The sequence below is a fragment of the Xenopus laevis genome, chromosome 6L (genome assembly GCF_017654675.1).
Source record: "Xenopus laevis strain J_2021 chromosome 6L, Xenopus_laevis_v10.1, whole genome shotgun sequence".
In the NCBI taxonomy this organism is placed as follows: domain Eukaryota; kingdom Metazoa; phylum Chordata; class Amphibia; order Anura; family Pipidae; genus Xenopus; species Xenopus laevis.
Window position 1 is genome coordinate 141,585,322 of NC_054381.1, and position 27,135 is coordinate 141,612,456.

Below are 27,135 nucleotides of genomic sequence, written 5' to 3' on the forward strand. Positions count from 1 at the left end.
TTTTACTTGATGCTTTAGGGTGGGACCCATCCGGTGGTTGGTGGCAAGTTCACACACTACGGGCTATGCAAGCTCCTTGTTATAATCTGTGATGTGAAGACTATAATCAGTTCACTGGAATCATTTAGCAAAGCTCTGTACTGCTTTAAAGCCATTATTAATGGTGTTCGGTCCATTCACAAGTACCAGTAGCATACAGCCAATGGTTTGAGGCAATGGATTGCCCATTTAGCAGAACCATTCAAAAGCGGCACGATCTGGTGTTATTTCTCATTACAGTGTTCCATAAAGTCCCTTGTTTTAGGGCAATGACACATGTTAAATTTTGTTGCCGGCACATATTCTCCTCCAGCGTGGTTGACAAAATACCTTTCTAATTGTGTGAGTGTGATTCGGCATTAGTAAAACATTCAAAAAAAATGTTAAAGCAGGTGCTGCCGTAGTTGTTCTACAAAGATGGGTGGTCAAATGACTAATCTTATGTCAAAGGAATTTTATCTCAGGATTGTCAACCAATTCAACCAAAGTAGAATGACAGTTGGCCAGCGTGGAAGATGACATGATAATGGTACAGGGCCCAGTAGACATAAAATAGGGACTGTATGATGCTACTGTATAGGTTCACATGTCAAGACTTTTGACCATTGCCACCCATTATTCCCCTAAATATAGAGAGACACTGCAACAATGCAATTACCCAATGCAACAAATCCGATGTTTGCATTTAACTTTTCACTTGTTCTAGACCAATCATGTTTCAAGAAAGGAGGAGTTAACCTGCATTCTTATTTAGTTCATATAGGCGTTTTTATATTAAAGTGGTAGCTCATCATAAAATCAACTTTGTTTGGTCAGTTTGGTATAGACAGTAATTTTCCAACCCAACTACATATTTTGTTCTGCTCTTGCTTAACTTGGCTTTGATGGATGGAAGTGGTGGTGATTGAACTACATATTTTGTTCTGCTATTTCAGGGGCTTGGAATTCAAACCGCTATCTGGGTGCTAGGGCTTTATGAGATCATAATAAAAGATACATTGCAGAGGGCCTGTAAGGAAAGATAAGCAATATAAAAATAACAATGAAATCAACTGAGGATAACATCATATACCATGATTCTGGGCATCAAAGCTCTGGAAGGCCTGGAATCAGTCCTCCTTGATTTCAATGGTCATTGCCTAAACCCCCAAATGCCCTTGAAAATAAAGGAATCAGTTTGGAGCAACACCCTCACTCATGGGCTCAAAGATTGCCACTGATATCAATAGGGAGTGATTACGGCAATAGGGAGGTATTTAAGTGCTTGGGCGACAAAGAGCTCAGAATCATAGCATGTGCCATTACCAAGGCTTATCATTAAAAAAACCATAATGGAAACTAGTTTAACAGAATACAAATCCATTAATATAAAATACTAAAAGTTAAAGGTGAACATCTCTTATACAAGATCTCCCTTCCACATATTCAAAATCTTCTCTGTGCCTGTACTCCTAGTTCCATTGGCCTGAACGCAGTGCAAATAAATCCACCCCCAATTTGCCAAGTTTGCTCCAATTCCCTAGGAAAGGGTTGTGAATCTACATGGGGGTGAATAATTCTGCCCAATGCACGACAATATTATCTGCAACACATGACAAATTGCTGTGTGACTTTGGTCCCTGTCACTCACTCCCAGGGGTTGTCACCAAACTTTTCTTTGCAATATTTATGGGATTCTGCTGGAATATTATAAAGCAAAGCTAAAATAGAAAATATGCCTCCCAAGAGATAGAAAGTGGTTTTTGCAGGCAATGGGAGATCGTTTTGCTAAGTAGATGGGACATTGTCTTGCAGGATTCAGTTTATTCTCCTCAAGCAGGTCTAAATATGGAGAGGAGGGGCCCCTGGTAATGCAGAAAGGTTGGGGCCCTTGCCTGAGGGGGATATGCAGAGTGTTGCAGTACAACTACAGCTGGAGAGTTGTCAGTTGGACCTCGCTTTTCTTTATATGTGTGTCTATATTAAAGATATCTTAGCGTTTGTAACACAGTATGATATGCTGTTTGTGCTTTTAGCTATGGGCCCAGGGAAAACGATTTTCTATAAATTCAGCCCCTAAACAATAAATGTAATTTACCAGATTTACATCATAAATGAATAACAATATCTGCTCTATCGGTATGAAATAGTGAGGGAGAGTCACCACGTTAACTATGCCATGGAGAAGTTCCTGGCCATCCACATTTACAGAAAAGAACAAGAGCTGCCATGTTGCTTGCTTTTTAATACGGTTTTCTCCAAGGACTGTCATCAAACAGCACCTAGTGGTCATTTACAGATAGAGCTTTTGTTATAGTTGTTGTTAGAGAACACTTTTATCCCAGCAGGCATTACAGAAGCTCCCAGCAATACAAAGTGTACAAAGTATATACAAAGGGCAAATATGACTAGAAGTAACTCACTTATTGAAGTTATGCCTTAATGTTTTACCTTCTGTTCAAAGAAAAATGAAAGCCACCCCCCTGATAACAAGGTTCACTGTCCCTTTAAAGAACAAAACACAGAATCTATAAAATATTTGTTTCTTCTGTAAACTGGATAACCTTCTCCCCGTCTGCCTAGTACAGTCATTCACAGGTTGGGGAGCAATCGTTCAGCAATGAATGTTGCGTTATAGTTGTTAATTTGTTATATAGCAAGTTTTGGCGCCCTTTTCATAAACTGTTGAAATTGGATAATTTCTCAAATTTTTCCACCTTCAACTATTTCTTATAATCCTGAGGATGTGTGATCTCTAATATTTTTTTTTTTTTACCAAAATTACTGATGGAACTGGTCTATTGTTATATATGGAAAGCTGAAGAACTCATTTTGGCAAAATGGGGAAAAAGCATCGGCCATGTTCTACCAACCCGGTCAGAATGCTAATAAGTGTATTTGTGTTACATTTCCATTCCAATACTGACCAATATTTTACTTCACTTGTTTTATAAATGGGCACCAAAATGTACCAAATAAGAAACATACCTATGGATGGCTTAAAAGTAGAATCACACAATGCTATTTGGGGAGATTAGGCGCCCAGCGACAAATTGACTCTTTGGAGACCAATCTCAGATTGATTTGTTTTCCAAAGTTTTCTCGTTCGGCAACTTCATGCGACTTCGGAAAACGAAGCACTCCGAGTGCCATCCCGCTGGCGACTTACATTCTAGCCGACAGGAAGGCATTGCGGGGAGATTAGTCGCCCGAAGAAGAGGCGATTTGTCGCTGGGCGACTAATCTCCCCCAAATAGCATTGTGTGCCTCTACCCTTAATTTGGTGTTTCTCTTACCTTTCTTTATGATTTACAGATATAAACTCTGTTAGATCCAATTTGGGCTTTAAGTGTTTGGCCCTAGACTGGAATTTAGATTATTTGTTAAAGGAGAACTACAGCTCAACAGCTTCATGTTGAGGTCCTAAGGAGGATGTGCTCACAATAAAAGCATGAAAGTTTTTTTAAAAAAGGGTGTGCCGGTCTGGAAATATTTTCTATACAATTGATTTGGCTGAGCACCCTGCCCTGAACGTTTTTTTTTTTTTGAGTGCAGACACGATTAGGACTGTTTATATACTATAATATATCTATATATAATACAGGAAGTTAGCCCAATGAGTAATTATTTTAGATACATGACAGCATAGTGCATTCTGTATCAGAACTGACTAATAATCTGCAGCATCCGCTTCTAATACTCACTTTCTGCTAAAGTTTTAAAGCTTAGCTTCTCAACAGCAGCCCAGAGCATACTGAGCATGTGCAGTGCCCCTGACACTCAGCAGCTGGCCTAACAAGATCCAAGACAATGTTGAAGGCCTGGATCATTACTGTTATAGGGCTACTGAACCTCTAGGCTGGAATAGATAGTTCATTATATGAAATACAGCAGTTCTAGCCATATTCTTTTTTTATTGTAAGTCTTAGCTTCCTTTAAGTCAGCAAATATGTTTGATACCTATTGGCACATAGAAAACTTTCCATGGCTCTACCTGTAGGTTTCAGCTGCACATTATTATTCTTAGATGGATACCGATCGGTTTGCCTCTTAATAGAGACTCAAACTGAAACTTATGTTTTTGTTGCCCCTTTTTGAACAGTCAATGCTGATCAATATGAAATGGAAAACACACAATAAAAGGAACAAGAAGCTGTTTTTAAAAGAAACTGCAGTAAAGCTTGAAAATAACATATTGTAATGTTATACAGGTCGTATTTTTATTAACTCTCCTGCTGGAAATACTGGAGGGTGGTTACTTAAGAAATATACCAGAAAAAAAAGTTCTGTATTACCTTATAACTAGCGTTTGGTATGTACCACCCTATCCTGTAGCAGTACTATAGTACAGTCATTACGTCAGTATTTCTGAATTGCTCCCATGGAACATGAGCTGCTGCAAGAGTGCCAAGGAATTAGCCAATGCAACTTCTGCAGCAACACCGTGGCAAGCTGCCTCCTTGGTACTACAAGGTACTACATATTAGTGTAACACTGGAGCACAACAAAGAACAGATATTTAGAATATCACTAAATATCTGGGGGGAAATGAGGTTGTTATTATGCAGCCAGTGTTCTGCACAAGGTTTGACAGAATTCAACATTTTTAGTAATCCAGAAAAAAAAACTGATATCACAAAAGGAAGGTACTTTTGGCCACCAAAGTGGCTACACCACAACAAATGTAATTTGGCAAAATAAAATGAAATGAGCAAATGCTAATTTTAATCCAAACAGTCTCAGAACTGTCCAGCACTGCTCGGATCACACTGAAGGAGGCGCACGATGGATGGGTCACTTTTTGCCCCTCTGATGAATTCTTCCAATGAGAGTTTTCCTGTAAGAGAGCAGAGAAAGATGGAGGTTATCGCTTCTGCCTTCAGAAAGGTCTACTGCAGGGGGGTCTTCCACCTGTAATTCTCCAACTGATGCGATACTAGATTGTAAACTCTAATGAGCATGGCCCTTTTTACCTGCCATACCGCACTATCACTTCTAAATCTAGCAATGGGTGCCAGGCTACGGGAGGATAGGTACCCTTCTATCAGCAATGTGTCTGTCAAAGATCCTTGCTGATGCTGACCAGTGTACATTGTGGTTCTCTGTTGCAGCTACTCAATACGCAAGAGACTTCAAGCACCTCCAGTCCGCCCAGTTCATGTCTTACTATCATACTCCCTGCTCTGGCTGCTTCTGAGGATTTTGGGTGCAGTATCTATGCTTTTCAATACCGAGCAAAGGATTTAAAGGAGACATAGGATAAATGAAAAAACCCAATTTTGTAGGCAATTATGAATAATATATGGTGTTGCTTTTACATGGTGTAATCTATATTATCTGCAAAGGGGAACTATCACGAAAATGAAAATTTAATATAAGCTTCCTCATACTGAAGTAAGAAACTTTCTAAATACGATCAATTAAAAATTCTGCATTGTTCCTGAAATAATCAAGTTTATACTCAATATTCCTCTCTCAGCATCTGTTTCTCTTCATTCTGTCTTCATGCAGCAGTTGGGTGTCAGATGAATGATCCAATATATCTGATAGGGGGGCTTCCTTTCCTAGCAAGATGTATTAGAGCTCACTCAAATAACTGATTCTAATACAAACAAAATCTAACAAAATAACTGCCTTTTGCACAAATTATGCATGTAGAGAGACAGGATTTATGGTGATTTTAATAGTGAGCTCTAATACCTTCTAGGCAAAAGGAGCCCCCCTATAAGATATATTGGAACATTCAACTGACACCCAACTCCTGCATGAAGACAAAGTGAGGAGAAACAGATGCTGAGAGAGGAATAGTGAATATAAACTTGATTATTTCAGTACAGAATATTTAATTGATTGTATTTACAAAGTTTCTTATTTCAGTATGATGAAGCTTATTTTCATTTTTGCGATAGTTCCCCTTTAAAAATAGCCCCTTTATTAGAGTTCCCTATAGATGTTCACTGGTCCCTGTTTCAAATGAGGGGTGGGCGTGTCCTAACAGTTCCTGCCGAAAGCACAGTAGGAGGGGGACAGCCAATCACAGCCCTGCAGTCACACAAGCAAAGACAGGCTTCAGTTCCCGATCAGGTCCTGCTAGCTGCTGATTGGTTCGTGTCCTACAGTGCAGTGTGCTAAGTGCCGCCAGCTCCCCTGCACAGCCTGGGAACCCAGGGAGCAGAAAGTGGAAGAGAAGGGAGGGATTATTAGGGTCTTTGCAGAAATATTCAATATATCAGCCAGAAACACTACTTTTTTTAAGTACGATTCTTTTACATCTAAATGAGTATAATGCACTGGTACCTTCTTATTTTTTACACAAAATGTCTCCTTTAAGTACAAATTACTGATTGGCTAACTGGTCTGTTATTGCAGGTGACCAGGTAAGGGGCAGGTGAGGGTATCAGGGCAACTCCTTGAACTTTAGTTGAAATGTTTGGACTTGGCAGTATTGACAACTGGCTCTGTACTAAACACCGCAGTCCAGCCCCCTTTCCTTCCTGAGGGGCACATGGGCAATTGAAAGTGGCCACTTGGTTGCCTATATGGTACATATGCCTGTCTGTACTCTGTATTTGTAATAAAGACACAGTAACATAGTGGTGAACATTGTGTTGTTAATACTGTAGAAGATTCAATTGATTTTACAGACTTAATGAAATGCTCATACCATGTAATGACCATATAAATAAAGGTGGACATACATGGGCAGATCTGCTTGTTTGGAGAGGTCACAAACAAGTGGATCTTGCCCTAATATGCCCACCACTATTGTTCCGATCATGGGTCCTCAATGAAACAATGTCGTGGGTCCTCAATGAAACAATGTAGTCCTCGATCTGGAGAGATTTTTAAACCTGCCCGAACAACACCTGGACAATTTTTAGCCAGATATCGGTCGGGGAAGCCCGTCAAAGGGCCCCATACACTGGCCAATACGCTGGTGACAGACCAAGTCAGCAGCTTATTGGCCAGTGTATGGGGCCCTTTTGTCTGTCACCAGCTTTTATCAGCCTGTGTATGTGCACCGTAAGCATCAGATTTGCCGGCGTGGACATGAAAAGCATTATTCAAAAGAATATGAATAATTTACAGTCTATTTGCACAATTTCACTTCCAGATTTCCAGCTAACAATAAAGAGCATTTTCCATCAGAGGTTTAACTAAATGGAATCATTAGCATAATTACTCGGTGATGTTTCTTCATCTTCAAAAACAACAATATGGACAATTGACCTATGGTCAGTTAAGAATCTCCCTTAAAAACACTCTTATTTAGTTCCTTTTATTGAATTACTGGAAACTGTAGCTGGTATTGGTACCAAGAGAATGTGGATAAAACATCTTCTAGAACAAACAATGTCATGTCATGGCAACCTTGTATACAGTCAATTCAGGTGACAAATTATACATAAAAGCAACAAATATAAATAGGTCTATGTATAGGCAGTTGGCTCCGTCACCCTTTTCGCAGGGATGTTGAACTGACTGCAATAGTCAAATACACCGTAAATACAGAGAGCGCTCACATGTAAAATCTGTGTTATCTAAAATAGTTGCTTTAAGGGGGCAATAAACCTGTACAACTTATGGGAAGAGGCAACATGTGGGACACCTCTGGGTTAGTAGTTAGCACTATGGCACGGTGATCTGAGACTATGGATAAAGATCCCTTCCAAATTGGAAGCACTGGGGTTATTTATAAACACAGGGCAAATTTGTTCAGGGCAGTAACCCATGGCAACCAATCAGATGATTGCTTTCAGTGATCAACCTGCAGCTCGCTGAAAAAAGCTAAATACTGATTGGTTGCTATGGGTTACTGCCCAGGGGCAAACTTGCCCAGTGTTAATAAATGAGCCCCATTGTATTTAACACTAGATTCACAACTGTCACCTGTGTACTTTTGAGCACACAATATGTTTCCAGAGCTTTTATTGTTAGCGAATATAAGTAAATACGGATGTGAGCTAATGCTTTGTATATATGCTTGTGGGGCCTGAGCCATCATATTCACTCTAAATGTGCCGAGGGGCAAAACCATTGTTTGGATTAAAAATTAAACCCTTTGATGTTTAGGCATGTGTTTACATTTAGTGTGGATATGAGACTGTGTTGAATTTGTGGGTGCTGTGTATTTGAAATAAGTGCCTGAATGCAGTGTGTGTATTTAGTGGAGCGGGATAGCCAACCTCTCTGCACTTGGAAATAACTGCAACCACTTCGGAATATTCCTCTGGTCCCTACTTCACGCTGAACCCTAATGAGTGCCCGCACTTATCCCTTTTACTCCCAGCAAGTTGCAGTTAGGCACATACCGTCTCGGTTGGTATCCATTTGCCGAAATATTTTCTCTGTCCTTTTCTCTGGTGTTGACTCATCCTCTGGCATTTTCATTACTGAAGAAACCATCTTATAGATTGCCTGAGCGACGAGAAGAAAACAAATATGAAATTATGAGATCAAACCAATGGGAAAATTTCACAAAAATACAGCAGGGTTCCAGTAAGAAAGGTCTCTCTTAAAATGTATATTATAACAGAGAGTTGTGTTTTGACCTAGAACTCATAGCACTGGTTGCTGGGGATGCTAGAGTTGTAGTGTTCACCAGTTGAAGGCCTTGGTGCACAAATGTAGTTCATCGATTTAGTGCTGTTTATCAAGGAAACTTCACGAATAATATTTCCTAAGCATTCCTATTTTCCATTTGTGCCCTACACCCTGCTAACCAGTGTAGAGATGAGCATATACAACACAACAGAACACATTTAGGGTAAGGGCACACAGGCAGTTTTGGGGAGATTAGTCGCCCGGAGACAAATCTCTTCATCTTCGGGGCGACTAATCTCCCCCAATGGCCTCCCCTGCCTTTGCGCCGGCTAAAGTGTAAAACGCCGGCAGGATGGCACTTGGCACGATTTATTCTCCGAAGTCGCCTAAAGTTTCCTCGTGAGGCAACTACGGAAAACGAAGCGATCCGAGTGCCATCCCAGCCGGGATTTACATTTTAGCCGGCGGGAAGGCAGGGGAGTTAGTTCGGGGAGATTAGTCGCTGGGCGCCTAATCTTCCCGAATCTGCCTGTGTGCCCTTTTTGGTGCACTGCTCACTAACGCACCCCAATATCTAGGGCTGATGGCTGTTGCCAAGTATGGGCCCCTGCAACAAGCCAAGTCAAGTGGATTTTATTTCAGCCATATACAGTAATACAGTACATAGAAATGAAATAACGTTCCTCCAGAACCCATGGTGCTACACATAGGACTAGAAGACTATACTGGGTGCATCTAAATGAGAGTTTTTGAAGTGAACAACCCTAGCAGGTACATGGTCTTCATGGGCAAGGTAGACATACATTTATGTAGAGTATTTCAGAAGTTTGTACAGTTCCTTATGAATATATTCAGTTCAGTCCTTTGGAGTTGAGATGCCTGATGGCTTGTGGAAAAAAACTATTGCACATTCTGGAAGTCAGCGCCAGAATGCTGCGGTATATTTTAACGGTTGTCAGCAGGGTAAAGGGTACTCATAATGGCGGGAAGCAAGACCCCAATGATCTTTTCCGCTGTCCTCACCACCTGCTGCAGGATCTTGCGATCTGATGCAGAACCGTTTCCATACCAGGTAGTGATACAGCAGCATAAAATGCTTTCAATAGATCCTCTGTAGAAGATAGTGAGGATAGATGGTGGGAGGTAGGCTTTTTTCAGCTTCAGCAGAAAGTAGAGATGCTGCTGTGCCTTCTTCACTGTAGAGCTGGTGTTAAGGGTCCAGGAGAGGTTCTCTGCCAGATGTACCCCTAGGAATTTGGTACTCTTGACGATTTCCACCGGAGATTCGTTAATATATAGAGGAGGGTGATCAACACATGTTCTCCTGAAGTCAACAACTATTTCCTTTATTTTGTTCGTATGTTATCCAGAAGAAGGTTCACCTCTAGAGTCCCAAAGAAGGCCCCTCACCTCAGACATATTTACTGGCTGCCATGAGTGAATGGTGTCAGAAGGTGCATATAAAATTTGTGAAAAATGTAGCTTAGGATTTATACATGTTACATTCTATGATATAACACACACAGCATGCTGGGGAAAACATGGTTGTGCAACGCAAATGTTAGCTCCAGTTTTACAAAACTGCTACATAAATGAATGAACACAAACAACAAACAGGGTTTATTGACACAGAGAAGTACCATTTTGATCATTTTTCAGATGAGGCCTTTATAACAGGAAAGGAAAAGTTAACCCACTCAGTATTTAGGATGCCTGAAATACAGATTCCAGCAGAAGCAGAGGGCCCCTAACAGCAAAGCCTCTTTTACCATATTTATACACATATTTTCACTGCTATGCAGAAGGATACAAGGCCACCACATAAGAGGCCAACCATAATTCACAAGTGACAGCTGATGTACCCTAGAATAGCTGCACACAGGGGAAATTAAAGCATCAATAGTAAAAAAAAAAAAAAGAAAGAAAGAAAAGGGGGAAAAAAGAAATTAAGTATAAACAACAATTAGGCATTGCGTTTGTCCTTTGTTCCATGTTTTCATTTAAATACTATTTTGGGCATAAAGAGCGTGATTACTTCCAGGTGATTTATTGAATCATTTCCATTTCTCTGTTTGTGCCCTAGCTGAAACAACCCAAGCCAAAAGCCACAGCCTGCCTCATGTGGCTGATCTATACATGGGTCAGTTACTCATGCATAGAATTTATCTTTCTACAACCAAAAATGCATATGTAACAAGACTCTGTGCCACTGAACAACAACAACAACTTCAGGGGTGAACTGTTTGCTCTGCTCAATACGACCTTGGAAATCAGGACTGTCAAACTCATGATTTATTCCCAGACTGTGGGTCTGGCCCCTTTATGATGACTCATAACAGTCCAAGCCAACAGTTGAGATCTGCAGTTCAACTACATCTAAGCTGTTTCATTTAAAATTTATTGTGGTAATGTACAGAACTGAAATTAGAAAAAAGTTGTCTCTGTCCAAATATTTATGGGCCTAACTGTATATGGTAGGAACTAAGAGGTCTCTAGGTCAAATGCTGGACCTCATACAGGGGGCTTGAAAAAAAAAAAAAGACTGAAAACTACTGCTCTGGCGACTATGTTGAGTAACGTTCTTGGAAACCATGAACAGTAAATGTAGATGCCAAAAGAAAGAGACACAAAGAAGTTCAATAAGATGCTGAGCATCTAAAAGCCAGGAGAACAGTTTTAGTTTAGCCTTGGCATTAAGTGAGTAGAAATATATGCAGACACAAAGTGGTATAAAAAAAAAAGGAAAATTCTTTATATTGTGATAATATACAGAACATCAAATCAGAACAATAATGTCTTAAATATACGAATATGCAAAGTTCAATCCTATTGGATATATATGCATACCACCAAAATGTGTACTCAAGGCAATAAAGCAACTAGCGGATTCAACTGCTAAAAATGTGAATAACCCCAACGTTTGGGCGTTATAGCCTTTGTCAAGCGGCTACTGTTGACTTCCATCTTGCCTTCCATCCAGTGTTCTCTCTTCCTCCAGTCATGGTAGACAAATATCAGGAAACTGGGATTTTAAGCCTTGAGCATGATGTTAATTAACAGTATAATGGGCTACTATACAGACTGAATGTGTTAATTATTATCCTCTTGCTTTATACAACCCTAACGTCTATGAACGTATTCATTATTATTTGTATCATTTTAGCCCTACCTAAGATGTGCTTGTCTCAGTTTTGCAGGCAACTGTTTAGCTAGCCATTGCCTTCTTATTGTACAGGTATGGGACCTGTTATCCAGCTCGGGACCTGAGGTTTTTCGTATAATGGGTATTTCTGTAATTTGGATCTTCATACCTTAAGTCTACTAGAAAATTATTTAAACATTAATTTAAATAAACACAATTGGCTGGTTTTGCTTTCAATAAGGTAGGGATGCACCGAATCCAGGATTCGGTTCGGGATTCAGCCTTTTTCAGCAGGATTCAGCCAAACCAAATCCGAATAATAATTTGCATATGTAAATTAGGGGAGGGGAATCACGTGCCTTTTTGTCACAAAAGAAGAACTTTTTCCCTATCCACACCCTAATTTGCATAGGCAAGTTAGGATTCAGATTTGGTTCGGTATTCGGCCGAATCTTTCACTAAGGATTCGGCCGAATCCCAAATAGTGGATGCAGTGCATTCTTACAATACGGATTAATTATATGTTCGTTTGGATCAGGTGCAAGGCACTGTTTTATTATTACAGAGAAAAAGGAAATCATTTTTTAAAATTTGGATTATCTGGATAAAATAAATCAATGGGTGATGACCTTCCTGTAATTTGGAGCTTTCTGCATAACAGGTTTCTGGATAATGGACCCCACCTGTATTATAATTACCCTACCAGAAGCAAGCAGAGGTGTGGTCTAGCAGTGAAGAGGAATGGTATGATTTCATTGGGTGCACGGCCAACTGGAAAGAGTCAATAGATGTGGTTCTTCTTTTTTCTTCTTCTACATTTGCTCACCCATTGTACAGAGAAATATCATAACACAATGCCAGCAATAGTATCCAGCACAGATCACAGATACAAAGATTAATGAAAATGCACTGTGACTCTATAAATAACCAACAGACTCCAAACAAGTGGAAGCACCAACTTTCAGTTCACTCTCCAACCTTTGTTTGAAAAATTGTTTTACAGATGTGGTAGTAACTTGTATGTCAATTAATGTGGACGTTTTTGGATGCAAGAAAAAAATGGAAGCATAGGATGTACCCCAAAATACAATGTCTCCCAGACTACTGGGCTTGTGGCCTCAATGATGAATCTTAATGAGTGCCACAATGAGTTTTTGTGTTTAGATGGCCTATATTACATTGCTGTCCCTTTCTCAAGGAAGCTTTGTGCTGCTAATTAGTACCTGCCTTCCAATGCTTCAGACATCAAAAATCTGGGATTTTACAGAGAGAGAGAGAGCCAACCCAATCTCCATTCTACAGCAAGATAAAAGGCACTTGTGACGTCATCCCCCTTTTTAACGATTTAATTGGAAGAGGAGTTGAAAAGGAATGAAGATATGTATGAATGCCAAACAATAAGTAAACAATACTGAGGTATTCTTTTAGCAGAGATCAAAGACAGAAAGACTTGGTTATACAAGTCTAATGGGGCGATGGAAGTTTTATGGTGGCCTAACTCTGGCATCTCTGCTGGAAAGTGTCCGCTCTTTCATGTGCAATGATAATTATGGTAAGATCTGAGAGTAGTTTGCCTGGCGTATACAGCTATATAATACAGATGGGGTGGGCAACCTGCACCTTTTATATCAGTAGTAGTTCTAACATGCAGAGAGGCATCTGTTGCTTGATATATACAATAAACCATGACTGCAAAGCAGACACTGTAAGCAGCAAATTAATAGCTCTTAACCTATCACTGACATGTAATATGGGTTGAGAGGACACAGAAGCCTCTCAAGCTCCTGGAAAGGACTCAAAATATAGGAATTGTCTAACTCAGTGATCCCCAACCAGTAGCTTTCTAGCAACATGTTGCTCACCAACCCCTTGGATGTTGCTCCCAGTGGCCTCAAAGCAGGTGCTAATTTTTGAAATCCTGACTTGGAGTCAAGTTTGGTTGCATAAAAACCATGTGCACTGCCAAACAGAGCCTCTAATAGGCTGACAGGCCACAAATAGCCAATCGCCACCCTTATTTGGCATCCTCAGGGACTTTTTCATGCTTCTGTTGCTCCCCAACTCTTTTTATATTTGAATGTTGCTCACAGGTATAAAAGGTTGGGGATCCCTGGTCTAACTACTGCACGCAAGCTCAAGTGGCTGTTTTCTTTTGAGATGGTCAGCAACTAAACAGTAAATAGATCGCCACAGCAAACTCTTATTTAAGTTTTGTAACCATGGTCATCACTCCTTAGCAAAACGTATTACAACACTACAATGCTGCTTGGTACAGTAGAATACCTTTGCTGGCAAGCTTTATGGTATGGCATCTATAATGAGAAAGAGGATCACTATGGTTTTGGCCCTCTTGTGGAGTGTTCCGTTCCCATGTCTGTGAATTATAACATGTATTTTTGAGTTGGCATGTATTTTTGATACTGCACTAGCGTGAGATCTGGGGGGCAAGATTGGTGGTTTTAGGTGTAGCTACACTGGTGGTAACTTTTTACGGGTTTTATATAGGATCCGGGGCGGTCAATTCTCCTTATTTCTTTGGGAGTTACCCCGATGACAGCCCTGAGGATCTCAGATCATGGTGGTTAAGGCTTCTATCCTCTTTTTTATAACATTATATTCTGGTGCCCTCACAGATTGTTGTTGGGACAATAAATCTCCCCAAAAGCATTCATTAAAATCTGCATAGGATTAAAGTGTTTAAATGTTTCAGTTTTTTCTGATTATTATTTTTGGCAAATGATAAAATAAGGATACTGATATCATTAATCCACAGAACTGGCCCTGGTATTAACGTCTGTAGAGAAGGGTTAAAATAAGATGTACGTCAGTCATTGTTATGAATCAGTATTTATAAAACACCAACACTGTCCGCAGCACTGGGTATAAACATTTAATATAAATACTGACCAATACAGGAGTTAAAGAAGACCCTGCTCATTAGACCATACAATCTAAAAGGAGAAGCCAGTATGAGATATAAGGAATGGGGATGGAATGTTCAGAGGCACAAATACAGAGACAATTGGCAACTATGGGAAACATTGGACCTTGCTGGGGTGCAGAGGTTGCATGTTTGTTCATGTGAGAAGATCTAAGAGTTGTGAAGAAGAAACAGAATGATTTAAATGAAGAGTCAAGATGATGAAGTAAAATGTGGCTAAGAAGTATAATAAGCGTGAGAATGGTACTTTCCACTAATATAGAGCAGGAAATGGAAAGCTAGCGAGATACTTAATGGACCCACAGTACATTCTACGTGCTTCATTATGGCCACCAAGCTCCCAGCTGTAATGAGCAGGATCTGTTTCTGTTTAAAGTCAATTGCCAGGAAATAAGTTGTTGTTGTGGTCAACTGAATCTAAGCAATTATGACTTCACACCCTCTCAGACTGCTTAGCGAGCTTGTCCTTTGTGAGTATATCTTCCTGCGCTCTCTTAGCCCATGATAATGAGTCTTTACTGGATTTCTAGTGGGGCTCTCTATAATTGGTCGAATTATAGATGATGGTTATATACGAAGCAGTCTGTGGTGCTCCTGGGTGGGCTGTGGATCATAAAAATGCCTTTAAATTAAGGGCTAGAACTGACTTACATTACTCCAGCCAGTTATATTGTGCAGATTGGAGAGAAATAATTTTTGCTGGCCATTGGTAATAGCATTTCTACACCACCCTTTCCACCAGGCAGAGAAAAACTTGACATTCCTCTAGGGCACCTGTTTATGATGTGAATGGAAACCGACGGGGACAGGCAGTTTTTAGGCCAAATGACAAATCACATGACTGACAAGTGGCAAGGTGAGGTATAGGGCGTTTCTCTTGAACACGTCAGCGGAGAAACATTACATGTGCCATAGGCAAAAACGTCACTTGTGCATTCCTGGATATAAGTATATCCAAAGCAGCGTTATATTTCCAGAGACACAACGTGTTCTCCCAGGATGCTCAGTGGAACTCAAAGCCATCCCTGCGATACATTAGTGATCTCCTAACTGAAACCGCCGGCAAACACAATCACTTGGTTAAATCACACGGATACGTTTCAGCCTTGGAATCATGTGCATTAAGCTCTCTGTTGTAAAGCCAAGAGCAATGAAAAGCCAAGTGTTTAGCAACAGGCAATGTGCAAATACACAGAAAACATTTTATTTTAGGAAGCAAACGTTAATGGAAAATAGGAGCTTTAGCAGCCACTTCTATATTTGGCCTCTGACGCTTTTAACATTTATGTCTTTCTGTTAAAATTATTGGAAAAGATAATTTGAGTTTCCTGTGAATCTGAAATATCGCCAAAAAAAAAAAAAAAGCTGTGAGATTTGTGCTTTGTCATTTTTCTGCATCCTGAAATATCACAGCTGAGAGAATGTCTGATGCTGGTACTTGGAAATATAAACCCAGGCTATGGATGTCCTACCCAACAACATACAATACATACAATGTATGCCTTGAGATGGTTATGGTCTCATTATCTGTTATTCTCATCTGGTCTGCTGGAGTTATTTGTTTTTCTTCCTCTAATTGTAAGGAAAAGTTACCCTGGTGGTCTAGTGGGCAGCGGGGTCCACCGCCGCGTCCTCGGCATGGATGCTCGCTGCTCCTTTCTCTCCGGAGCCGGCTTCCTCCAAGGCGCGCGCCGTGCGCACGTCTGTTTCTTAAAGGTGCAGTGACGCTGTCGTGTGACATCAGCGCGCAATGGCGCCAAATTCAAACAGTTTAAAAGGGGAATTTAGTGTGTTTAGGATTGCCCGTTGTTAGGTTCTATTTAGAAGTTCCTGGGTGTTTATTCTTTGTGAATCCTGACTGATCTATTGTGTTTTGAAACTTGCCTGCCTGATTTACTATTCTGATCTCTCCAATCCTGATCCTGCCTGTCTGTGACTATTCTGACCTCTCCAATCCGACCTTTGCCTGTCCATCAACTATTCTATGTTCTCTATCCTGATTCCGGCCAGTCTGACCATTCTATCTGCTTGTGCTGGCCGGCCTGCCTGTACCTGGTGGTGTTCTTCCTTCCAGTATCCGTGTGAGACGATCGTGCCCCTTTGCTAGTCCAGAACCGTTTAGTTTAGCTCCTCTCTCAATTAAGACCTGGCGGCATCCAAATAGCCGAGGGCTCCTCCCGAGGTGAAAAGCGGCGGTTAAAGGCAGAAGTGAGAGCCGAGACCAGGGAGCTTAGCTTGGGTTCTTGATATAGGGTGCCGAACGAGACACTAATTCAATATGTAGAGAGTTTTTAAAAGACTGAACTTGATGCAGATACAGGTATGGGACCTGTTATCAAGAATGCTAGGGACCTTGGGTTTTCCAAATAAGGGGTCTTCCTATAATTTGGATCTCTATAACTTAAGTCTACTAAAAAAAAAAAAAAAATTAAATATGAATTAAAACCAATAGGATTGTTTGCCTCCAATAAGGATTAATTATAGCTCAGTTTTTAAAAATGTGAATTATTTGATTAAAATTGAGTCTATGGGATAGGGCCTTCCTGTAAATTGGAGCTTTCTGGATGACGGGTTTCCGTATAACTTACTATGTAAGATAGATGTTATTGACACCTAACAGCAGCATGTTTATGAGAACACCAAACAATACCACCGCAAGCATTAAAACTGCACCTACACATTACTACTTAGAATGAATGAACATAATCAGCGATGTCTCCGATCTGCCCTTTTCATGCCCAGTTTTGCCCTTGTCATGCCCGGTTTTGCCCTTGTCATGCCCAGTTTTGCCTTTGTCATGCCCAGTTTTGCCCCTGTCATGCCAAGTTTTGCCCTTGTCATGCCCAGTTCTGCCCTTGTCATGCCCAGTTCTGCCCTTGCCATGCCCAGTTTTGCCCTCGTCATGCCTATTTCTGCCCTGCGACAGGCTGCAAATAAAATGTTCATTAATACTAACCAATATTGATTCAGTATAAAAAATAAGCAAATTCTATCTAAAAATATAGCAAACAAAGGAAACGTACCTGCACGATTTCCAGCATTTCTGCTTTGCTGATGTACCCATTCCCATCCAAGTCGTACATGCTAAATGCCCACTTCAACTTCTGTTCCAGTTTCCCCCTGGAAGTTACGCTCAGAGCGATAATAAATTCTCTAAAATCAATTGTCCCGTCCCCGTTGGCATCAAACGTGCGGAATACATGTTCTGCAAACTTAGAAGCGTCCCCGTAAGGAAAAAAGTTCCCATATATTTTCTTAAACTCCTCCATGGTTAAGTTCCCGCTTGGACAGTCTCTCAAGAATCCCTTGTACCACTCCTGGATCTCGTGCTCGGTAAAGTCTGTGCTTTCTAGTAAGTCCTGCATGACCTCAGGGCGCAACTTGCTGTTCTGCTTCCCCATGCTGATGCGATATTTTCACCTGAGAAAAAAAAAATAAGGCTTTTTAGTCATGGATTTTCATCAGCTTATGTGGATTTCCAATGTATGGTATGCTGGTGGTGACATTCAAAATTAATGGGTCATGCACCGAAAAAACTAATGTAAAATTACTCTTTAGAGCACTATTGCCATTTATGTTGATAATGTTTTAATGATATTAGCAGTTTTGCATTGCTCATATAAATTTATAACAGAAGCACCCCCTGCAGATTGGCAAGCTATAAGCCTAAAGGTGACCATAAACGTTACAATTACGAGCTTTCCCGGAAATGACCTTTCCAAAAAAGATTGTTCGTTTCAACACACACGTGTAGAGCTGAATGGCCAGAAATACAGGTAGAAATAGAATTCTATCTGTATCTGACGTTTCAGCACCATATAATGGGCGATGTTCGGGTGCCCATCAAAATGTTCTGACTGGCCCGATCTACAAGCCTACTGATATCCAAGTATTCTGCCAATATCCTTTGGCTCGTTTCCCACCATACATACACCGAATATCGTACAAAAATTTGTTTTGTACAATATTATCTGTGCGTCTATGGCCACCTTTAGTAACTGATGCTTTTCTCTCCTATCACTCTTGGCACACTGAAAAACAGAAAAGAGCAGAGAAGTACCAGTAGAAACCTCCTGCTTCAGTTACTTAGGCTTCTGGCTGACCAGAAAAAAAGCAGGCGGGGTGCTTCTGATACAGATTGATGATATTAGCAGAGTAAAACTGCTTATAACATGAATACACTAAGAAGTACATAATTCATGTATAATGCAAAAATCCTCAGAAGATCATTCTGAGCAGTTTTATTGGAAAGGAGTAAAGAGAGACATAGGCAAGGGAGCCCTTGTACTAGATATGAGGACATTGCACACCTGCCACAAGAACATATGCTTCAGCTCACTAGTAGGAGAGGGAAGGCAAGAGCTTGGTGTCTCAAATGTTCATGTAGGGGCATATTTGCATGATTTGTTGACATTATCTACTATAACCAATGCCACAAGGTAGGACATCCTAAATTCTCTACACTATCATTCATCACTAATGTTGGACATCCCTGATGTAGACCTGACACGTATGTGTATCTATTTTTTACCCCATCAGACACACAACCTGATCCCACTACCTACTGGTAACCATGAAACTGGAAGTGATGTTACCAAAAACCAGATATGAAATCATCAGTCATGAGAAACCAGAGGAAGTGAAAGAGATAGAAAAAAATTGCATCCTTATTCAGGTAGGACAGTCCTGACTCAAGGACCACAAAAGGGAGAGTTTTTTGGGCAGCAATGTTGGGAGGTATACAAGCCTCCCATCTGGTTCATTAATAATACATACGTCTGGCTCCTCTCCTATTTATACATTTGCAGACCCCAGTACCAGCTCCTTAAGCTACAAGTGAGTGGCGCTGTTTATAACCCAAGGCTGTGCTTGCCGCCTGTAAGAAATACAACTTGCTCTTATGTTAAAGAGCCTGTTATAACAAATACACTCTCACTGCTGTATATTATACACTGAAACTGTCACTGGAACCGCCGGTTTAAGCCAGCGAAGAAAAATCATTCCCCACAGACAGTTGCACAATATTACAGACAATAGCATAAATCATCTGTTCTATCAGCTTATGGAAACTTTTACACAGATCTCTGGATGTCACACAGACGGGAGATCGATGTATTTTTAAGCCCTGCGTTTTCAATGTAAAAGGGTCCTGCTCGCCTCGAATGCTACAGAATATGCTGACATAATCAAGACCCCAGTAATGTTTGAACGGGGGTTTTAAAAATCTATTATTGTAGATGAGACGTAAATATTCCTACAAGAAACTTCGTAAAAAAAAAAATAATTTTCTCTGCGGTTCTATTTCCGTTTCAGCACAAATCTTCCTATCTGTCTCAGTATGACTACCTGTCTAGGATCTATATATCCATCATCTATATATCAAACTATTTCCATACATACTGTATACATAATCTATCTAATCTATGAGCCATATATATATCTCTACAGCCTATCATCTAGCTGTCTGTGTGACAGTGCAAGATATATGTGCAAAGGAAAGGCTAAAATTAAGTAAGCTTTATCAGAAAGGTCCACCTAAATATACCAGTAAACCCTCAAAGTAATGCTGCTCTGAGTCCTCTGTCTAAAGAAAAAAACACATTTCTTTCCTTATATTGTGTACACATGGGCTTTTGCTTCAGACTTCATGTTTTCAGCATAAACCAACAGGGCACGGCATGAGCATGCTCAGTTTGCTCCTCTTTCTCCTCCCTCTGTTAATCTAACCCTAGAGCTCGGAGTGAGCAGGGAGAGACTCAGGCAGGAAGTGATGTCACACCAAGCTTATATGGCAGCTGCTGTCCTAAACAAACAGAGAGCTTCTAGAGCTGTTTTCTCAGATATAGTAAAGCATTCTACAGAACAAATATAGTGTTCTAGCTTGCATTATTGTGGCAAATCTATTGGCAATAAACTGCTGCTGTAGCTTTACTTCTCCTTTAACATAAGAAAAAAGACTGTTGCCAGTACAACAAATAGGAATTAAAAAGGTAAATAAATAACTCCAACCATAATCTTTAGTTGCGGAGAGTCCTGACCAAAATGGGCTCCAATTATTTATATAAAGTGACACTGTCTTAACTATGGCACTTCAGGTGTGATTAAACTCCCACAACCCCCGGCAGCCTTTGGAATTTGCTGGATGCTAGGAGTTGCACTTGTAAAAAAACAAAAAAAGTGTTACTGTTTCCATCATGGGCCAATGCTACCACCTACTCTTGTTATTTGCAACTGCAGCTCTATACAATGTACTGTATATGTGATCCATGACCCATGGCGCTTACCAGTTTGAGTATAAAATAAACGTAAGGCACATTAAAAAAATCTTCCACTTCACCACCTTATAGGTGTATTGTCTCAAGGTGATCATCAAGGTATTTGTGTCCAAACCTTAAAGGGGAACTATCGCGGAAATGAGAATTTAATATAAGCTTCCTCATACTGAAGAAACTTTCTAAATACAATCAATTAAAAATTTGGTATTGTTTCTGAAATAATCAAGTCTATCTTCACTATTCCTCTCTCAGCATCTGTTTCTCTGCATTCTGTCTTCATGCAGCAGTTGGGTGTCAGATATACAGTTAGATACAATTTATCTTATAATTGCCTTTTGCACAAATTCTGCATGTAGAATATAGAGTGAGCTCTAATACATTGTCTAGGCAAAAGGAGCCCCCTTATAAGATATACTGGATCGTCTGACACCCCAACTCCTAAATGAAGACAGAATGAAGAGAAACAGATGCTGAGAGATAGTGAAGAGATAGTGAGATAGTGATAGAGATAGTGAAGATAACCTTGATTATTTCAGAAACGGCACAGAATTTTTAATTGATTGTATTAAGAAAGTTTCTTATTTACAGTAAGTATGCTGAAGTTAATATTACATTTTCATTTTAGCGATAGTTCACCTTTAAGAACCCCCCATTCATGGTCTCGCAGGGGGTTCCCAGGGCTTTTGGGGGTCCCTATCTTCCAGGGAAAGATTAGGTAGGGTTCATCTTTGTCTTATAACCCCGACACCGTCTATATAATAAATACTGTAACTGGACAAAATGAACATATCAGGATAAGCTTTCCCAGCACACCCTGTATTTTGTCAAACAAATGTGATTTATTCTGTAAATGCATGCCTTGCAGATATCGCCTTAGCATATGTTCCTGCATTCACGTCCTGATAACACTACCAGATTAAACCTATCACTCAGGCAGGTCACAGAACAACACATTCAGTGCAGCGGAATTACTATTACTAACACATAATGCCTCGGACAGATATGGCTTTCAAAGGCAATTACATTTACATATAACTTTAAAACCACTGAAAATATTCAGGGAATGCATAGTTGAAAGTTGCTTAGCATTACATATGCAAAATTCCAACTTTCTGTTCTTTGATGGGGTGAGTTGTCACAGTGAAACGTTTTCCAAGCTGTCAATAAATGGATTAACAATGCATTATCCAGATCCTCTGGGCCTTTGTCCGTTATTGGAATTGGAGAGAAACTAATGGAATCCCTTGCAGGGGAAATCATTAGAATCTCCTGCTAATGAGCCTTTATTTCTTTCTACTCTTCATGATAATTTATTGCACTCCCTTAACTACTACACAACCATTATGGTGTTATGCCCCTCCAAAACGACACATATCTTGACAGTTTCTGTATTGCAATCTTTGGCTCTATTGCTACTTATGAAAAACACTGGCTACCAAAGTGATAATCACCTGACCCTGAAGTGCACCCATGGAATCTGCCCATGGGCAGGTCGCCAGATAATGCACAGGTTACGCCAGTGTATGGCTACCCCTAATGCAATTTGTGTTAAGTATTTATCAGTGATTGGTTGCTATGGATACTCTGGACAAAAATGGCACCAGGTCAGATGTGGCATTGAAATAACCATTTCAGTAGAACCAGACCCTCAAACAGATAATCATCTCACAGCATGGTGGTTTTGGTCAATATTCATCCATCATCAGTTCAATTAGTAGTGTCATTGGTGTTTTTGTTTTCTCAAGTTATTGATTTTGGCCCTTGGCAGTTTGGGGCCCTACACATGGAGTCACCAAATAGTTATTGCATACTGGTAGAAACACTCCACTTTGGGACTTGCATCATCAATCACTGACTTTTTCATGCTCATTTGTGAACAGTGATATATTTCCCGGTAGTACCTGTACTGGAAGTATGTGGAATATAAATTGGGCAGTGTAATATCCCTTTTGGGTTTACAAGATCCCTCTGGGGCCATAAATTTGATTTAAAAAAAGCATATTTTATTTTAAATATTTACATTTTTCCAGAATACTCTATTAACTACTTTGTAGATGCCAATCAAGTCTCAGCTATAGGAAGGTTTGTTGGAAATCTAATAGGTGACTTCTTACTTGCAGCTTTTTACAATCTGAAGAGCTGGAGCTTCTCTCCTTATTATAAACAAGCTGAAAATGAGCACGCTTGAAGGCCCACTAGATTGACTGCTTTCTTTGTGTAGATCATTGCACATTACTGAGGAACCAGAAACATTTCCTTGGGGGATTAATCTACCCTCCACTTCTTCTAATGACTAATAATCATCATTTAGCAATAAATGTTTGCAAGCACGTGGCAGTGACATTACATGTGCAAGGGACGCATTCCCGGCCTGTACATAAATACATGGTATTAGTCGAGTCACAGAACACTGGTGTTAGGCTGACAGCAGGAATGTTGGCCTTGAGTTGTAACCTCTTTCATTATTCACTTTGCAGAGACAAAGGCACAATGCAGACACGAGATAATGTATTGTATTTGAGGAGGGGGATAAGCTTTTACTTAAAACAAAAGCTCAGTTTTTCCTTTTGATGGACAATATGTGTAGGGCACATAGCTGGGTACACCTCCAGCATCAACGATGCAGGCATAAGCATACTGCAGTGTGATGGGTGCTTAAAACTGACTTGGACACCTTGAAGAAAGACCTTACTTGCTGATAATGGCAATTATGTGACTAACCTTCTTTGGGACAAGAAGTTATTCCCTGCACCTTGTTGGTTTAGGCCGGTGGTACACATGAAGATTTGGGGAAGATTAGTTGCCCAGCGACAAATCTTCTCTTCTTCAAGATGCCTTCCGCCGGCAAGAATGTGAATTAGCGGCGGGATAGCAGTCGTATCGCTTCGTTTTCCGATTCCCCTCATAAGGCATTTCGGGGAGATTAGTTGCCCGAAGGAGAGGATATTTGTCGCTGGGCAAATAATCTCCCCCGAATCTGCAGGTGTGCCACCACCTTTAAAAGCCAGCTGGCCTGCTGGAAGGCATAGTTTGCTTTGCGCTTTTACCTAATTTAATAGATAACATCTGTTCAGGATGTTGAATTAAATAAGCATTTTGGACATATATGTATTTTTTTTTTTATTAAAGTATTCATAGCTGTTGTAAACTCATTAAAAAAATCTCAGCTGTCAATCAAATATTACCTGCCCCTCCTCTATGCCTTTGGCACAATGGCGGGGCTTGCAATTACTTTCACTTTCCATTCAGCACTTAGTAGATATCACGGCACTCCCCACATTCCCCCGCTCTCTTTACCATCTAATTGTGTAACCAGTGCATTGGAATGAACATCAGGTCCTCCATTCTTGGTGCACAAACAAGATTTTGAGATGGTGCAAGGCTTGTCTTAATAACAGTGTCCACAATATGGCTCCTGCCTGCTTGCTCCCAGAATGATGGAAACAAGATTCAAATAATTTATACAGTGTAATCAAAATTTATTTTGCTTGACAAACGTGACAGGTCCCCTTTAACATATTTGCGACACTGCTAGCCTCACTCAACTAAAAAAACAAACATATTTGCATATATTAATACCGTCTTCTGCTGCTGCAGCTTTTTATAAGAAACATAGCCGACATTCATGCACTGAGATGCAAAATAGGCCCTGGCAGTTTGATCGCTCACATCCCTACATAAGCCCAATATAAAGCAGTGGTCTATAGGCAACCTACAGCAGCCCCTTTGGCATTTGCCAAGATGTTGGGAGGAATGCAGATAATATAGGATGACAGCAGCAAGGCAGCCTCTTACAAAGTGGATCCTTTTCACAGGATAAAATATTTATGCATAAACATGGCGGCACAGTGGTTAGCGTTGCTGACAAGCAGCTCCAGAGACCGAGTTTCAATTCCAGAATTTTTATCTTCTCCCCGTGTTCACATGGGTTTCCTCTTGGTACTCTTGTGTGTTTTTGGAACCAATCAGGTTAATTTGGTCCTGACAAAACTAACCACAGCGATAACATGATAGGGACCTTTGATGGTTGGCAGGGACTGGTGTATAATCTCTGGAAAGTGCTGTGGAATATGTCGGCACTATATAAATACAGGATAATAATGTTTAATCTTGGAATTCCCTTATAAATGTCATTCTACAGATAAAGAAAGTTCAGTGCAGACACTAAGCCCTTATATATCATTGCCTATTTAATGGAAAATGCAGATAAAACCTGCTTTGGAGGAGAGTGCAGTTTGCAGGGCATCCTTGAGAGCGAATCTGCATAGCTGCTTAATGTATTGTAACGAAATTTCCCCTTTGCCTTACAATCCTGTGGAAGCACGGCTGCAAGGCATCATTTATCAGCTAATTATTCCTAAATTAGAAAAACAGTGCTTTTACATGAGCTGTTCCCCTTCCCCCCACGCATCCTGCACTTTCTTTGTCCTCTTGCTTTTTTGGCTTGAATGTGTGCCTGTTCGTGTCATTATGTGAAAATAAAGGAGTACTGCAAGCTTTCACACTAAAGGCCCCCATAGACGGGCCGTTAAAAGCATCCAATGGGCTTCCCTGATCGATATCTGGCCAAAAGTCGGGCAGATCTCGATCGGGCAGGTTAAAAAATCCCGTCGGATAGTGGCAGCATTTCTATGCGTGTATGCGGTCCCGCAATCCGACTGCCCATTACGGATGCATTGTGATCCGATCACCCGACATTGCCCACTTCAATGTGGGCATTTCGTTGAGAGATGTTTGGCGGCATCGCCAAACGAGCGGATCTCTACCCTACATAGACCCCCATCCCTGCTCCCCCCAAGCCTAGGTGTTACCCTGGGTAAATGCCCCTAAATCTTTACTTACCCCTGGTTGCAGATTCAGGGCATCAGATTTCACGGGCGCCATCTTCTTCTCTTCTGTAAACTTCGCCAAGAGAGCAGCGTGTCGGCGCATGCACAGTTGATGCAATTTGCTGGTCCCGAACAACTGCGCATGTGCCAAAAGACATGGAAATTGACGAAGCGCCGGAAGAAGACCCGAAGATTACCGAAGAGAATAAGATGGCGCCCGAAGGGTACATAAAGAGTTAGGGGCATTTACCCAGGGTAACACCTAGGCTGGGGGGAGCAGGGAGGGGGGTCTATGTAGGGTAGGGGGGTAGGGGATTTTAATAAAAAGGGTTTGGTTCTCCTTTAAAAAAAACTGCTGTTTCTGCCTCCTGTAACAGTGAAGCAAAAGCAAGCTGATTAAGAGACAGAACTGATGCCTGCTACATTGTGTCAAGAGTCAGAACCAGAGAAGAGAAACAGATGAACAAATACTGATTTCAACAACTATTACACCTACAAATAATTTTGAAACCACCAAAAAAATTCTATGTATATTGCAATGCTTCCTTAGAATTACATTTTGTTTCATTATGCAAAAACAGCTTTTGGGCCGACATCCCCTCCCCTATAAGGGGATTTTAAGGGAAAATACAGTAAAGGGATTACTTTCACATCTTTAATGCAATAATTCAAATATATCAATGTGAGCGGGAGATATCATACTATTTCTGCATGAGGAAATTAAACATTTTCCGCAGACTCAGACACACTAGTCACTTATTTTTTTCCATCTGTATAATCCTGGAGGGTATTTCAAGCATCTCTTTTATAATGAATAGAGATAAATCAGAACGGTGCTGGATGAACTCTCTTGGCTGTATAAATATTTGAGAAGGATGAGTCACTGAGTGAGAGCATGGAACCTTCCTGCAACCATGTTCCAGCTAAAATGTATAATGAATACTTGCAGGGGGGGGTAAGATATGAGATAACATAATATCACCCCAGTTAGTGATGGAAAGCGTGCCTTTCACTGAAGTCTCTTCCTTTGCCTGCTTCTCTCCCCAAAACACAATAGCCATTAAAGGAACACAGTAACCCGATAAAATGAAAGTGTTTTAAAGTAATGAAAATATCATGTAGTGTTGCCCTGCACTGGTAAAACTGATGTGTTTGCTTCAGAAACACTACTATAGTTCATATAAACAAGCTGCTGTGTAGCAATGGTGGAAATTTAAAAAAGGCTATATGGCACAGGTTAAATAGTGGATAACAGATAACACCATTATGTTCTACAGAGCTTATCTGCTGTGTAACCTGAGCCTTTTATCCATTGAATGTCTGCCCCCATTGCTACACAGCAGCTTATTTATATAAACAACAGTAGTGTTTCTGAAGCAAACACAC

General features: G+C 40.5%; 1 protein-coding gene across 1 annotated transcript in view; it reads right to left on the reverse strand.

Annotated features, from left to right (window-relative positions):
• Positions 1 to 3,567: 3,567 nt before the first annotated feature.
• ncald.L (neurocalcin delta L homeolog) overlaps positions 3,568 to 27,135 on the reverse strand; it is a 61,740-nt gene continuing 38,172 nt past the window's right edge. The window contains 3 exon segments of the mRNA NM_001087282.1: positions 3,568 to 4,855; positions 8,331 to 8,436; positions 17,669 to 18,065. Coding sequence (NP_001080751.1) covers positions 4,758 to 4,855; positions 8,331 to 8,436; positions 17,669 to 18,046 — 582 coding nt within the window. The 5' untranslated portion in view covers positions 18,047 to 18,065 and the 3' untranslated portion in view covers positions 3,568 to 4,757.